The sequence below is a fragment of the Erpetoichthys calabaricus genome, chromosome 14, assembly GCF_900747795.2.
Source record: "Erpetoichthys calabaricus chromosome 14, fErpCal1.3, whole genome shotgun sequence".
Taxonomy (NCBI): domain Eukaryota; kingdom Metazoa; phylum Chordata; class Cladistia; order Polypteriformes; family Polypteridae; genus Erpetoichthys; species Erpetoichthys calabaricus.
The window spans coordinates 60418590-60434879 of record NC_041407.2 but is presented as its reverse complement, the minus strand read 5'-3'; the positions used below and the strand labels follow the sequence as shown (position 1 = coordinate 60434879).

General features: G+C 38.0%; 1 protein-coding gene across 2 annotated transcripts in view; it reads left to right on the top strand.

Moving 5' to 3' along the window:
• The window catches only part of LOC114664460 (nuclear GTPase SLIP-GC-like), a 36524-nt gene extending 21284 nt beyond the window's left edge, over window positions 1-15240 (top strand). For both annotated transcript variants that reach the window (XM_028818555.2, XM_028818556.2), the window contains 4 exons: window positions 955-1063; window positions 5522-5655; window positions 6051-6138; window positions 7002-15240. In XM_028818555.2, coding sequence (XP_028674388.1) covers window positions 955-1063; window positions 5522-5655; window positions 6051-6138; window positions 7002-7069 — 399 coding nt within the window. In that variant the 3' untranslated portion in view covers window positions 7070-15240. The remainder of the gene's footprint in view (window positions 1-954; window positions 1064-5521; window positions 5656-6050; window positions 6139-7001) is intronic.
• Window positions 15241-16290: the final 1050 nt, after the last annotated feature.

Sequence of the window (16290 nt, the reverse complement as noted above, 5' to 3'; positions counted from 1 at the left end):
ATGACCAAGAAAAATCTCTCAAAACAGCAAAAAGCCAAAGTGGAAGTTGATATAACACACATGAAATGCAGAATCCTAAACATTTCACTTAGAAACATGCACTATAAAAAATCAGGCTTTTATCTAGAAACGTGGATGCTTAGATCACCACTCAGCCATCTAAAAATATTGTGGTGATGATGTTACATGTAGAACATTTGCCAGCCTTTTAATAGTATTTGTGTCATAATGTCAAAAGCCATGCAACACAGGAGGCAAGTAATTTGCAGTGAAACATGTTTCTAATGACAAAATGGCAGCAAAGTGATGTTACAGTGATGATAATATTGGCTCTGAACAATACCAATCAAAAATAAATTAAAAAGTAAAGAACAGTAATGTCAAAATAGAAAAAGCCAAGAATGTTAAAGAGGGACAAAAAACACAGACAAATGCTATCTAACGACATGGCAAAGTACTGTGGCAAGCAAGAGTCTTATTGTCCTGCAATGACTGCAAAGTACTAATCCAGGGTGAGGCTCCTTCCCTGTAGATTCAGAGTGCAATTGGCCATTGTGAAGAACCATGAGAAAATAAAAACACAAAATAAAGCATACACAGGACCATGTTGAAGAATAAGGGTCAGTCTAAAAATATAAAATAAAATGTAAACAGGTGAGGCAGTTTCACAGTCCTGAAAACATATAATGTCAGACAGCAGACATGATTTAAAATGGACATTTAAATCCTAGTCATACCCATGGATGGCTTTACTAGTTGAGAAAACTATTTTTAAGCAATTTTATTCCATTTAATGTCCCTTAGGGATAGACTGCATCATCCATATGAAGCATATAATGGCAACTCTGCAATGAAAAATCAGATTAGGAGAAATTTAAAGTGTGACCCATACAGTATTACAAAAAGGACAGGCTATTATTTTTATCTGTTGTTTTCTTGTGTTTTTGCCATTAGCTAAGAAGAGTCCTGGTGTTGTTGGAAAAAAAAATTCTTCAGAATAAAAAAATAATATACAACTCTATTTCTCAGTCAATTCAAGATGGAATGGATCCTGTTTATAAAGGTAAAGTCTCTTGCAGCCTCTAAAATAAAGAAAAATTATGTGTAATACCCTGATTCAATGTTTTGAGCTTTTGATTAAATTTAAATGATTTGTATGGGATAGACGGCTCTCTTGCTAACCAGTGAATCCTGTGTTCAGACATTCTTCATATGTAGTTTGCAAGTTGTCTTTGTGTCTTTGCAGTTGTTTCCCTACCAAATCTTTAAAGACTTGCCTGTTAGGTTAAATGATGATTCCAGATTGGCTCACTGCAAGTGTGCGTGTGTTCATGAATGAGCGGTGCAGTGGGCTCGAACCTTGAGCCAACTTCCTCCAAGATAGGTAGAAGACCCCAGAACCATTAGTTACTAAATGGGTTTGAGAATCTTATGTTATGTTATATGTGTCATAAAACAACATGTTCTCTCCACCTTATTCTAATTGTCATTCCTTGCAGGACTTATTATTTTTCTTTACCTTTCTCCAGCTGAAGTATTGCCCATAGTTAAGAGTTTAATGAAATGTATTGGGAAGGATCCATTTTTTATAACTATTTCCTATTCTGTCTTTCCAGCTATTGTTTGTTGAAAACTTAATCATTCACAGTTGATACTCTTTTGCCCTTTCTTATTTAATGAGGCAACTATTACGCAGGGGAGTCAAGCTAAAGTTAAAAAATGGGATTTATTAGAAAATGGAATGAAACTGATAATGTAATTTCTCAATGTAGTCTCCACCCTTCTCAATGCACTTGCACCACCTGCCTAGAAGTGCCTGGATTCCAGCAGAATAAAAGTTTTTTTCTTGTCCTCGCAACCACTCATGCACTGCTTTCTTCATGTAGTCATCTTTCTTGAATCGACGACCACCCAGATGTTTTGTTAGCGGTTCAAAAACATGGAAATCACACAGTGCCAAATCTGGCAAATAAGGAGGATGTGGCAATACTTCAAACTTCAGTTTCTCCAGACAAGCCTTGGTGTTCTTAGCAGTGTGTGGGCAGGCATTGTCTTGCAGCAAAAGGACTCCTTGAGACAGCAGTCCACCGCTGCTTGGATTGAACAGCAGGCTTCACATTGGTCTCCATCAAGTCACAGTAACCTGCACTAGTGACTGTAGTACCCCTCGGCATGTAGTGTTCAACAATAACTTGGGTGCATGAGTGGTTGTGAGGACAAGACAAAACCTTTTATTCTGCTGGATGTCTATCCTTCTGTTGCTATTGACTAGAGAGGCATGCTAATTCACCCAACTTTATGTCTAAAGTACCATCAGAACATTTTGATTCCCTCTGATTTCCTATTATCTGTCAAAACATAGCCTTATACATTTAATCCCTAAGTAAAGTGAGATCTTCATATCCACCTACTACCCAGAAAAATGTAATGGCTATGAACTACCTAAACTGAAATAGGCACAACTCAAGTTTAGAATCAAATATCTTTGAAGAGAAAATGGACAAGCCATACGACCATGGAAAAATGCACACTACTGTACACAACGTAAAGCATATCTGGTAGCAGCACTAACCACTATGCAGCCAGGTGTTTGCTGATCAGCACAGGGCCAACAAACAATTGAAAAAAATAATTTTCTACATACATACTGTATCTGTTCTTTCAGCACTACAATCTTGTGCTTCTTTTAAACAGGACCATCATACTGCTGACTTCATTTCCACAAAGTGGAAGGAGCACATTGTAGGCTTCCTTGGTGTTTTGTTTTGTTTTTTTTTCAAATTTAGTGTGGTCCCTTTTTCACATTACTGTGGCTACATTTATGGAAGCAAATGGTACTGAATGTGTAATTAGAATGTGTAATTAGAAAAATCACTAATAAATAAAAACAGGGGGTTCTCATTTGGGGCAGCACGGTGGTGCAGTGGGTAGCGCTGCTGCCTCGCAGTTGGGAGATCTGGGGACCTGGGTTCGCTTCCCGGGTCCTCCCTGCGTGGAGTTTGTATGTTCTCCCCGTGTCTGCGTGGGTTTCCTCCGGGGGCTCCGGTTTCCTCCCACAGTCCAAAGACATGCAGGTTAGGTGGATTGGCGATTCTAAATTGGCCCTAGTGTGTGCTTGGTGTGTGGGTGTGTTTGTGTGTGTCCTGCGGTGGGTTGGCACCCTGCCCAGGATTGTTTCCTGCCTTGTGCCCTGTGTTGGCTGGGATTGGCTCCAGCAGACCCCCGTGGCCCTGTTCGGATTCAGCGGGTTGGAAAATGGATGGATGGATGGTTGGATGGATGGATGGTTCTCATTTGGTATGGGACATTCAAGCCCCATTGCTAAACTGGATATATAAAGTTGCACATGTGCACCGCACTGTAGGGTCAATTGGTCCAACCCCTCATATTGAGACAGGCTTGCAGTACCCGGTACAAAGACAATTTCACATAATACAAAAAGCAATATTTTTCTAGATAATTACATTGAGCATATGATAAAACATTGGAAAAAAATACTTAAGAAGATAAAGTTGGGGGTTGTTATAAACATTAATAACATTATAATTACATTAGCATTATAATACGTGAAATTGCTGCAGGAAGCTTATTACTTATTTTGCACAACATCTGGTGAGGCTGTAGCCCACAGCTTCTTATTGTAGAGACCCCACTATTAGTAATTATGATTTATTTCCAATGATACAAAAATTCAAAGATAATACTATTGCTTCCAGCAACTCGATTGTACTTACAGTGTCTCTTGAATTTAGGATGTATTTAGTAAGTAGGTGAATTTCCTAAATTTTCATTTAGCTAACATCCAGTTCCTGCCACTCTGAAGTGGATTAAGATGGCTCAAAAATGAATGGACAGAGAGTTTCATTCAGAAGGTTTCTCCTGATGTCTTTGACTTCTTTCTGTTTTCATGTTTTCTGTCCATCCGGTCTAGTTTCATGTTTGTATACCTTGCTAAACATACTTGTCCTCAAAATGCTAGTTCCTCTTTGGAATAAGCAAGTCAATATAATTTGTTCTTTAAGTGTGAGCTTTTTTATGAAAAGTGTTGTTGTCACCTTTTCAGCAGCAGCTTTGATTGTTAGTTTTACTTTTTTAGTAGGTAAGAAACACCTTAAACACTTTCTGGATCTCTAATACTATATGACCACAATTATTACGGTAGTAACTTTGATCTACCTGTGATGTCCCATTAATTTTTATCAAACTATTTAAAGTGTTATACTCAAACAAAAGTAGTTTAAAATACCAGTACACCACTTCTCATAGTACCTTCTGTTATCTCCTAAATATAAACCTATAAATCTCTACATAAGCCATGTTTACTGAAGAAAATGCCACGTCTTGCTCTGAAATGCATTTTTGTTTGAAAATGCATGCTTTTCAACTGCCTACATGAGTGCAAATTGTTCATTTTTAAAAAGGATAATTTATTTTATAAATTGGAAAACTGGGCATTTCACAAACAGCCAAGGCTGAACTTAGAATCCAATAGAATTTGCTTTTTACACTATAATTTTGCTTACAAGTCAGGCATAATTAAAACATTTCCTTACAGAAAATACTGTTTAAACTTCAAGTCATTACACTCTATGAAACTGGTCCATGGGAAACTGAAAATCTTAGGTTGCCATTCATATGAGCAGTAAAAACAAAATCATAGCCACTGAAAATGAACAAGTGTTTATTTTGCAGTATTTCCTGTGCTTGCAAAGTTATTAATTAAATATATTTAGGCTGATACCTTTATCCGTGTTTTTTCATGAGTTCACCAAAATGTTTGCAAACTTTATTTTTATTTAGACACTGAAATAAGTAGCCTCGACACACAGAAAAAATGTTTGGGGCAGCCACCCGTATACTTGAGCCCTTGCTGCAAAAGGCATATTAAGTTGCAGAGTTATGCACAGGTTTGAGTCCAACATTTGACTGACTGGCAACAGAAAGTGGTTTGGTTTTTAAGGTGTCTGCCAGGAAATGATATCTTCAGGGCCGGAACTGGAACCAGGCAGAATTTCCCATTTTTGATCTGCAGAGAAAACAGAGAAAGGGTTAGCGTGCCCTGCCACCCCATGGCCTGGCGTGGAATTACCTTCATTAGGTCCTTTTAGCTGCCTCCTAATCGAAGGTGTGTGACAACACAGATACTGTAAGTTAAGTGACATCCTTAGGAAAAAAACGCAGCAACCTGAAGTCCAGTGCCTTTATCAAAGCACAATACACCACCACCTTGTGGTTCATGCAAATTCATACGCAAGTCTTTTTGGGTTTTCTTCCATAATCCACAGACAGGGTGTCAGTTTGACACTTTAAATTCCTTCAGGGTGTGGTTGTGTCAGCACATCTTTGGCAAAAACTGGAGTGTTTGTTTTCATTTCTGCTGTTACAAGATTCAGTACTGATAACAATGTTAGGTAAGGTCTTATAATGAATGTAAAAAAATGAAGTATAGCACTGTGGTAAACGTTACTTGTACCTATCATTTTTACATATTTAAATGATTTTTCAATATCTTTCCTTTTAGAGGCCAGTAAAGAGAAGGGTCGAAACTTCATGAGTAAAATTCAAACTATGTTTGAAGATAAAATAAAACAATCCAAAAACTGCATGTTCAAGGAGGCAATGAAGAATATGCTAAATGAGTTTACTAAACTAAAGGTGAGTAAAATGTCAGGCTTTGGGATCCATTAGTTAACATCATTAGTTTACTCCAAGAAACATTTCTTGTTCATCAGAGCGCTCACAAATCGAACTGTGTCCAATAGTTGTCACAACCTGAGAGTGTGCCTCTGGACCTTATGCATGAGCCCAGAAACATTAGCCTTGATTCAGAACAGTAAACACTGTGATATTACCCAGCGCTCCACTTTGCTAACTTTGTTTCCCTAATTGAACTTAAGTAGCAGTAATGTGCACAAACTGCATATAATTCATATGCAGAGCAGTTGACTGTCAGTTTTATTGTATTAATCAGCAAAGTGAAAAATGTAACCATTCAGATGAAATGCTAGAAGAAGATGTACAAATATTATTACTTATTCAATCTGTTAAAGGATGAAGTGAGAGAAACTTTACAACAAAAAATGGATGCATCTATGAAGCTGGCACTGGCACAGTTTCCAGAGGGTGTGCATTTTCCAGGTAATGAATAATCTTTATTTATTTAGAAATGCCTGAGCTGCTGCTTCTTCTATGTCTTCCTCTTCATCTTTTCCCACTTCTGTGAGGGGTTGATGTGCTTGATCAACCTTCCCTAAAGAGCTTGATGCAGTACCCCCACCTCCAAGTCAAGTCCATTTCCTTTAGATCATCTTACTTTATCCATCCACCTCTACTTTGCCCTCCCAGTTTAATCTTCCCCTGCACTTCCACTCCCATCACTTTTTGCCCACATATTCATTGTCTCTCTTTATCACGTGTCAATATCACTTCAACCTACTTTCCCATACTTTCCTAGATATCTCTTTCATTTTTATTGCACCTTTAATTCTCTCATTTCTTATTTTGTCCTTTTTGTAACTCCACACATCCATCTCAACATTCTCATTTCTGACACATCTAACGTCTTCTCCTGTGCTCCCTTTACTGTCCATGTCTCACCTCCTAACATCATTGCTGGTCTTACCACTGTCATAAAAACCTTACCTTTAACCTTCACCTTAATGCTTTCATCACACAATACTCCTGATACCTTCTTCCAAATGCTCCATCCACACTGCACTCTATCGGTTAACTCTTGCTCTAATTTTTGCTGATTGCTATAAAATAAGTAGTTAGAATTATCCTAAAAATTAATATTAAAAAAAAACTGCTGATCTTAATTTGAAAAATGTCTTAAAGTTGCAAAGCTGTTTTTTCAACAATGAGATCCCTTAAGCAATTAAGCTGTATAATTATAATTTGTACAAGTCGACAAGAGCATCACTTTGGTAGATTATGAATTGTATTAATAAATTTTATAATGGGCCTCTTTTGCTTAAAATATTTGCAACTTTTTTCCATAGATTCCACAGATGAACTGGAGGAGATGAAGAAACTCTGTGATTTGCTAAGCCTTAATATTTTTAACTGAGAGTTCAAGCTTAAAATTGAGAATTTTTGGTTTGGCTTGTAGTGCATTCCTTTTGTTATTATAATGAATTCACTAGAAAGCCATCTATCCTTTCTCCCATTTTCCAAAGAAGCTTAATCCAGTTTTAGAATTTTGAGGAGCCACAACCTATCTTGACAACATCAAGTGAAAGGCAGGAGCAAAGTCTGGTGCTGAACATTTAAGAAAAAAAAATGATGGGCAAAATCTGTGTGAATGAAATAGCCTTCTGAGCCTTTAGAACTAAAATATCTGAGGTGAGTTTCCCAAAAGCATCATAACACTACCTGCAATGGTAATTTTATTTTAAGGTTGTTCATGACTGTTTCCTAAAATCCTTCACGTACAAGAGTATGTGTAGCACTTTCTCCATCCTTTAAACCATGGGTAACGCCCTGAATTCGTATAACAAAATGTACAAGTGTTTGGTGTTTTCAAAAGCCCCTTTCTATTTAAAAGTAAAATATTTGAGCTTTTTATCTACTCATTTCTCAATGGCATCTGCACATCTTAACTACTTCACTAATCAAACTCGGTGCCTACTGAAAATGCCGAACTCAAAGAAACAAACTGTTTAACATTCAAACATTCAAAACATTTAATATACTAGCTGTGTACGCCTGTGCTGTAAAAAGTCCAGGGTTCTAGAAACTATTGAAATCGGCAGAAAAAAAATTGAAATGTAGAGATGTCAGGTAATTGAACGGAACTTCACTGGCTCTCTCTCTCCTAGGAGGATTCATTTTGCCGACATCGCTTGTGCATTAGCGGTGGGAGGAAAAGTAAAAGGGATACCGTTTTGCTGATGTTAGCAGCTAAGCGACTTTGTCTTTCTTCTGAGGTTTCTGTTTCATCGGAGGCAGAGCCCTTACCCCGACTCCACTTCTCACTTCCGGGCCAGACAAACACACACACTTCCACGCATAGACTTTTATATATAAGAAAAGTAAATCGATTCAATAGACATATACAAATGAATTATTTGAGTAACTAGTTATTGAACTCCCTTATTGAATTCCTTTGCTGTCCCAATGCATTTCATGACCCTTTATTTATTTCTATGTTTGCTTTAAATTTCACAATAAGCTATTTGCAGTCTTACAGGTTTAAGTACCTATTATTAACCCTTAACTATTCGCACCATTTCTCATCTCATAAGTACACGTGCGGTGTACTTTATGTACCAGTGTTAAAATGGCTATTTATATGCAGGCTGTGAGGTTGGAATATAAAATATTGCAATAATTTTACATTTTATTTAATACCATATTACTGAATAGTATGACACAGTCTAAGTCTATCTGATCCATTCCTCCTGTGCTCATTCGTCACCGGTCACACTTTCATTCACTGTAGGATTTGCACATTTATCATATTTCACCTCAGTTGTTGAATGTTCTTTGCAGAAACAAGGCATTTTGCACCACTTAGATATGAATGAATATTCATAACTTTCATCATATTCTTCAGAGCTTCCAGAGTCCATATTTGTGTCAGCATGCATATCTTCTTTTCCAATATCAATTTTTGAATCTGTATTATGATCGTTTTCATTGACAACCCTCTCTTCATTGTCATCTTCGTCACAGTATAGCCCTAAGGAATCGATCCATTTTATGAAAAATCTCCCTCCAAGGGAAAATTATAAGCAACAAAGTTTAAGAAACAAGTAAAATGTATGCAACAAACTGTACATATGTAAGTACCCATGTCGTGTACCAAAAGCACTATATGGAACTTGCGACTGTGCATCCACTCATAAACCCATTGCGACCCTGCACTTTTAGTGAATCAAGCTGAGGATAGATGGTGGATGCTGCCAGTAGGAACAAGTAAAAGAACATTGGACAAAAATACACCAGCGCAAGTAGTTAAGGGTTAATCCTTATGGGCTAACACTCGAACACACGCACACAGAGGTGATAAACAGCAAACAGGGCATCCAATAAATATAATATAATTTTACAAATACACATAAAATGTCCTCGTGTTACAGGCCTGAGCGATTCTGGGGTGTAGTAGCGGCAGAAAAATTAAACTGCCCATTCACTCTTATCCAAGCAAATAAGTTAAAAAAACAGAATATTCGCAAAAGTAAAACGAAGTGTCCAAAAACCTGCACAACTCATACAGAAGCACTCAGGAATACCTTCAGAACTGTCCTTCATTGCTGGAGGAAACCCCAGAGCTTTTTCTTTTGTGACTCACAGTGCATGGTCTTGTTTCTCACTCTTTTTGTTTTGAGATTGTAACCCAGTCCAAGCGACAAGTCCACCCGTAAAGAACCTTTGTCAACAGTCATAGCTGCTACTCTACCGAGTATGATGCTTGCAGTCACGCTCACCATGTACTTTATCATTAAACTTCATCATTGTTTTTTATTTTCCTAGTCATTTTTTTTCTCTTTCGTTTCAATTTTCAAAGCAAAACAGAGCTGGCATCATGCAGCTCCCCAAACGCTTCCTGGTCTTTTCAAATCTTCCACATTTACTCCTTTTGGCCAATCCCATTGCAAGAACAGAATACAGACCCTCACTCAACCAATCACAATAGAGATACCGTGAAGATGGGTCATGCTCAGCAAGTTAACTATTGAGGGGCGATTTTCTTTTCGATCCGATACCGGCTAGTATTGCCGATACTGATGGCGATCCCAATACTGATCCAGCCAGAGTGTTGTCTTTTAAGAATGGTTAATCTTCTGTAAAAACTTACAGTATTTGTGGACATCAAAAAGTCACATTTCAAAAGACTTTGCATTAGTAGACTATTACATATAGTGCCAAAGATCAGACCTATTTGCTTGTTTATTAACAGAAATTATTAAACATGTTCAGTTCTTGCAAACAATCTGTGGAACAACAAGCGTTAGTTACATTTTTTCTCAAAAAAAACATGGAAAAAGCTTTGCATTTTTTGGCTCACAAACATTTTTATTTTTTAATGTGAAGCATGCAAAACACTAAAAGTATGCAGTCAGAAGTGTAAAAAGTATAATAACGTTGCAAATACTGAGTGAGCGTCACTTTCCAATTCATTAGACTCACTTTTTGTTTCACTGTCAGTTTCAATTTCATTGACTGAAGACAGATTCAATTCGTCATCACTGCTACTGAGGGGCTCAATAACATCACTGCTCGTATCACTGTTAAGAGTATGTAATACTTGGGCTGCTAAATGACAATTTTAATGAGACACTATTATTACTAGGCACGCCTACAGGTAAGAGGAGAAGACCCGGCTATACTGTTGCCCTGGTAATGCTTGGGAGTACTGCTTTTAGCATTGTTTTATAGCCCGGGGTCTATGCTAGGGAATGAGATTTAAAGATAATATCGAGTTACACACAGACACACACACACACACACACACTGTGTTTATATATATATATATATATATATATATATATATATATATATATATATATATATATATATATATAAGACACGGTCGCTCCTCCGAAACCCCTTCTTAAAAGGTGATACAATGGGAAACAAATACAGTTATTTTTTTTACCTCCTCTTTGCTCGATCAGCTGCTGGATTGTTGTTGCTGCCATGCTGCGTGATCTACATCTTGTGTGCCGCACTTCTGTCATATCACCTATGTCCATATATTCAATCTCTTTTCAATTTTACCTTTTCATCAATAATGCATTGAATTATATTCCGTGTTTGGAATTACATCGTGACAACGCAACGTATAACTGCCCGTGAGTGAATATTGTTTCTTTCTATCTACAAGAAATGTGTCTGGACAATAGCATTCACACAAATGAGAAATAATTTCTCTCACGGGATTTCACTTTTACTAAACAACAAATTTTTTAATTCTCGCGGATACGCCTCTTCATTGGGATGAAACACTACTTTTTTTCCCTAATGGCAACACAAATTAGACGATCTACAAGTCTCTGACTGAAAGTTTAAATCCGAACAATATATTCAATCTCTTTTCGCTGTTCCGTTATTTCACAGAGTAATAATTTCTGTTTGTTTCCACTAATGCGATCTTTACTATACTTTTTTTGAGATTTTCAAATTTTCATACTTCCATTATCTCTAACCTGCTCTGCATGTGTACCGCGCCAATGTTTTTGAATTCTTTACGATGTTCTACTTTGTCATCTACTCTTTGTTTTATTTTTGGTCCTGGGCATGGTTAAATCTTTTGGCACAAAGACTCGTCTCGTGGGACGTGAAAGTGTCTCTCTGAGAAAATCACATCTCGTCTCCTTGCAACCTTTTTTTTTTTAATATTTATATAAATGTAATATACTATAAATGTAATATACTCCTCTATACTCCTCTTTAAATACAGACATTGATTATTTTCTATTCAAACAATTACAACAACCTTAGATAAGATTACAATACTAACGCTGCCTGCGTACTACAGTAATCCCTCCTCCATCGTGGGGGTTGCGTTCCAGAGCCACCCGCGAAATAAGAAAATCCGTGAAGTAGAAACCATATGTTTATATGGTTATTTTTATATTGTCATGCTTGGGTCACAGATTTGCGCAGAAACACGGGAGGTTGTAGAGATACAGGAACGTTATTCAAACACTGCAAACAAACATTTGTCTCTTTTTCAAAAGTTTAAACTGTGCTCCATGACAAGACAGAGATGACAGTTCTGTCTCACAATTAAAAGAATGCAAACATATCTTCCTCTTCAACGTAGTGCACGTCAGAGAGAGAAAAGCAAACAAATCAAAAGGGCTGTTTTAAGTATGCGAAGCACCGCTGGTACAAAGCTGTTGAAGGCGGCAGCTCACACCCCCTACGTCAGGAGCAGGGAGAGAGAGAGAGACAGAAAAAAACAAAGTCAAAAATCAATACGTGCCCTTTGAGCTTTTAAGTATGCGAAGCACTGTGAAGCATGTCGCTTCAGGAAGCAGCTGCATACAGAAGGTAGCAACGTGAAGATAATCTTTCAGCATTTTTAGACAAGCGTCCCTATCGTCTAGGTGTGCGAACAGCCCCCCTGCTCACAACCCCCTACGTCAGCGCAAGAGAGAGAGAGAAAGTAAGTTGGGTAGCTTCTCAGCCATCTGCCAATAGCGTCCCTTGTATGAAATCAACTGGGCAAACCAACTGAGGAAGCATGTACCAGAAATTAAAAGACCCATTGTCTGCAGAAATCCGCGAACCAGCAAAAAATCCACGATATATATTTAAATATGCTTACATATAAAATCAGCGATAGAGTGAAGCCGCGAAAGGCGAAGCGCGATATAGCGAGGGATCACTGTATCTGCTTTTATGGAAGGCTTCTTTAAGAGAAGACAGCAGCCTGAGTGTCTGTACTCTCTTCTTATCTCCTCCATTTTAACTCTGTGTGTTCGACAACATGATTGACTTTAATGTGTTTTACCAAGTTTGTGGTGTTGCTACAATAACGTACGTTCTTCTGACGTGTATCACATTTTGATTCATTATTGTTTACTTAATGGAGTAAAATAACTCCAAACAACACTTCACTTTCTTTCAGCTATTGCCTCACATACATAGCTCCACTGCTTTGCCTGGTGTATCACAGCACTACCAGTGTGAATGCAGGGTGATGAAAAACTCAGAAGGAAAAGCAGGTCCTGTTTTGCACAGTATGACATGTTTAATTTAATCATGTTCTCACCATCAAATGCTTTTTAAAAATAATTTCCATATTATTGAAAATGTGTAATATCAATACTTTTAATGTGAACATCGATGTATAAATTAAAAGGTAAGGATCGGAAGCATCGATACTTTAGTATCGATCTGCCCATCCCTAATGTTAACCATTCACTTCAAAAACAGTGATTCAAACTTTTTTTTCTTTTTATAGTTTATTTATTTAAATTAAACTAAAGGCACTCTGAATCTTAGCAGGGCATATTCAAAAGTGTTTGTAAATTAAAGACTAGCCTAGCCTAGTCATTATTCACAAAAAGATTATTTATTTTGATCATGTCTACAGTTCTGCCTGTAAAAGTCAGATGCCACTCATCACAGTACAAAAGTAAAATTCACTGGCAACCCGGTTACAATAGTGAACCTTGGAAAGACACACTAGGTGAAGAGTTTACCACCTCTGCTGTGTGTCGCTATCAGTTTAGAGCACTTGCTTCCCAACCCCGTGATCAGGGCTGGCTCAAGGGAACATGCCAGCTCTATGCAGTGGTGGGTGGATGCACCCCCTCAGAGATCAGACTGCGTTCATTTATGTATGTAATGCGCAGTGGCGTAGCTCAAGGGCAGGGCGGAGCTTCAACATGCCCTCCAACATATAATGAATGAATATGTTAACCTATTTAAATAGAAAATTAAAATGACATATAGAGAAAAATTAAGATAAATTTTATATTATAAATATACAGTATATTATACTATATATTTATATATAGAGAAACAGCAATAATTTTTCACATATAATTATTTATAAGCATCAACTAGACAAGAATATAGTATAGATGCACTAATAAGATGTGTTCTAATTATTAGTTTAATATAATTATGCTGCGAAAACCAGAACCAGTGTAGTGTGCAAGTGGTAGGTGGGGATGTTTTCTGCGCAGAGCAAGAACACATTCGGATTGATAGTGAAACGAAATTGTAAATTACTTGTTTATTTTCCTAGAAATTATTCCTAGAAATTATTATCGGTGTAATGTTTATGTTTATTTTTGTTATTGCCAAATGCAACTGCTGTGTCTGATGCCGTCATAGAAGGACAGTCTGAAAATTATTTTTGAAGCATTTGTGGATAAAAATCAGAGAATTTTACTTTTTTCATTCATGAGTGATATTTTTTCGAACCCTGCTGCTTACACATTAATTGTACTGAGCCTTTTGGCCAATAATGCCGCCTGGGGCAGATCGCTCCCTTCGCCCGCCCCTAGCTATGCAACTGGTAATGCGCAACGAGCTATAGTGACATCTGTTTGAAGAACCTGGCACCTAGATGAGCCTTGGCTCCCCAGTCATAGTGCCTCTAAGTTGGTGCTTACACTATCTTAGAACCAGCCCAGCCAAAGACCAAAGTTTGAGTTTATCCAAAAGCAGGTGAGATGCTTAGCATGAAAAATAAAGATTATCACTGACATTACTGTATCGACATATTTATTTTCAATTATTTTAAATGATTCCTTAATTCAATTTAAAATAATTTGAGGTGGCTCGGGCATCTGATTAGGATGCCTCCTGGACGCCTCCCTGGTGAGGTGTTCCGGGCACGCCCAACCGGGAGGAGGCCCCAGGGAAGACCCAGGACACGCTGGAGGGACTATGTCTCCCGGCTGACCTGGGAACGCCTCGGGATTCTCCCGGAAGAGCTAGACGAAGTGGCCAGGGAGAGGGAAGTCTGGGCATCTCTGCTCAAGCTGCTACCCCCGCGACCCGACCTCGGATAAGCGGAAGAGAATGGATGGATGGATGGATGGATTCCTTAATTCAGTTTTGGTAGTTTTTCTGGTGAGTGGCTATTGAGAACTTACTAACTTCAGAGCTGAATCTCCAAAACCAAGGCTAAAGGTAGGTATAAATATGCCAACTGCAAAACGCACTGTGTTTAGAGTGATCTGTAGGAATTGGGAAGATGCACTTTTGATGACTACACATAAACTATTAGGGGGCTTAGATTTTCACCAGAACACTACTGTGCTGTTGTTGTTGTGTGTTTATATGCTGCACAACACTGCAATATAAGCTGACCTATTCCCTCCCCTCAACAAAGTGGAAGGTGATGACGAGGAGATGGAGGAAGAAAGTCTTACAACTGAGTTACCAGCAGATAGAAGGCAAGGGCTAGGATGTATGAATTAACATTATCACAGGAGCTTTCACTTGATCTGCCTATGAATTACATTTGTAATGTTACTCTTATGTTTTTGTCTTGATGTGTATGTTCTGTTGCCTCATCAATAAATACACTTCATGTTCTTTATTGATTTGTCATGTTTCTGTTGGAGTCAAACGTATTTGTCTTAACATGATTGTAAAGCAAAAAAAAAAAAATTGCAAATCTACTGTTGAACTAGAAGTGTTGTGCTGGCTTCATCTGGCCATTTGTTTGTGTGTCTGAAAAGACAGTATAAAGGACTGACTCAGTCGTATCATGCCACGCCATTGTGTTGCTTTCTGTATGTTTCATAAAGAATTCAATATAAAGCATTTTTTTACATTGAAATATAGGGCCAGTTCTATCATGCTGCTTACTCAGGATGTCATGTTTTACTCCCTTTAGCCAAACCAGTTCCATAATGTGCCTTTCCATCTGCTGGAGCTCCTCTTCTTTCTCACCTTCTTATCATTTCTGTTCTCTCTCTGTCTCTGTCTATAGCAGAAACCTTTTCTTGTCCAGTGCTTTCACCTTTTAACTATTAGAAGCATTAGAAGATCTCCCTTGGGGTAGTGCCTGCATGAAGTCACTCAATGCTGGAGATCAGGAGAAGATGCCCAGGCAGGGCAGATTTTGTTAGAGTAGATGGAAATATTTTCAGACCCCTATCTTTCCTTTCCGATATCCCTTCTGATGCTGTTGAGTGAGAGGCATTGTCCAAAACCGCCCTCCACCAATCTTAGCCTTCTATCTCAAATCTGCTGCCCTTTTCTTCACAAGACTTGAAAGACCCTCCATTTTTCTTCAAGAATCTCTATAAAGCATTGGAAAAATCTCTCTATCTACTATTCGTAATTCATTTATGGGAAGAAGTATTCATTTTATAGATTATCCATACTGTAGATATGCAGCTAACTGAATGACTGATTAACTAATTTGTAAGTTTATTCAAAGGCATTTTATTAACTTTCTAATTCTTCTTTTAAACATTTATGTTATTTCCAGATGTAACAGTGTAAAATATATTTGACGTTTAGTGTGTTGATTATTATTATGTGCCGACTATACTTCCTTAGAAGGCTGGTGTCCTTCAACAGCTGCAATAAGATGCTGCAGATGTTCTATCAGACGGTTGTGGCGAGCGCCCTCTTCTACGCGGTGGTGTGCTGGGGAGGCAGCACAAAGAAGAGGGACGACTCACGCCTGGACAAACTGGTGAGGAAGGCAGGCTCTATTGTAGGCAAGGAGCTGGACAGCTTGACATCCGCGGCAGAGCGACGGGCAATGAGCAGGCTCCTGTCAATCATGGAGAATCCACTGCATCCACTAAACAGTATCATCTCCAGACAGAGGAGCAGCTTCAGCGACAGACTGCTGTC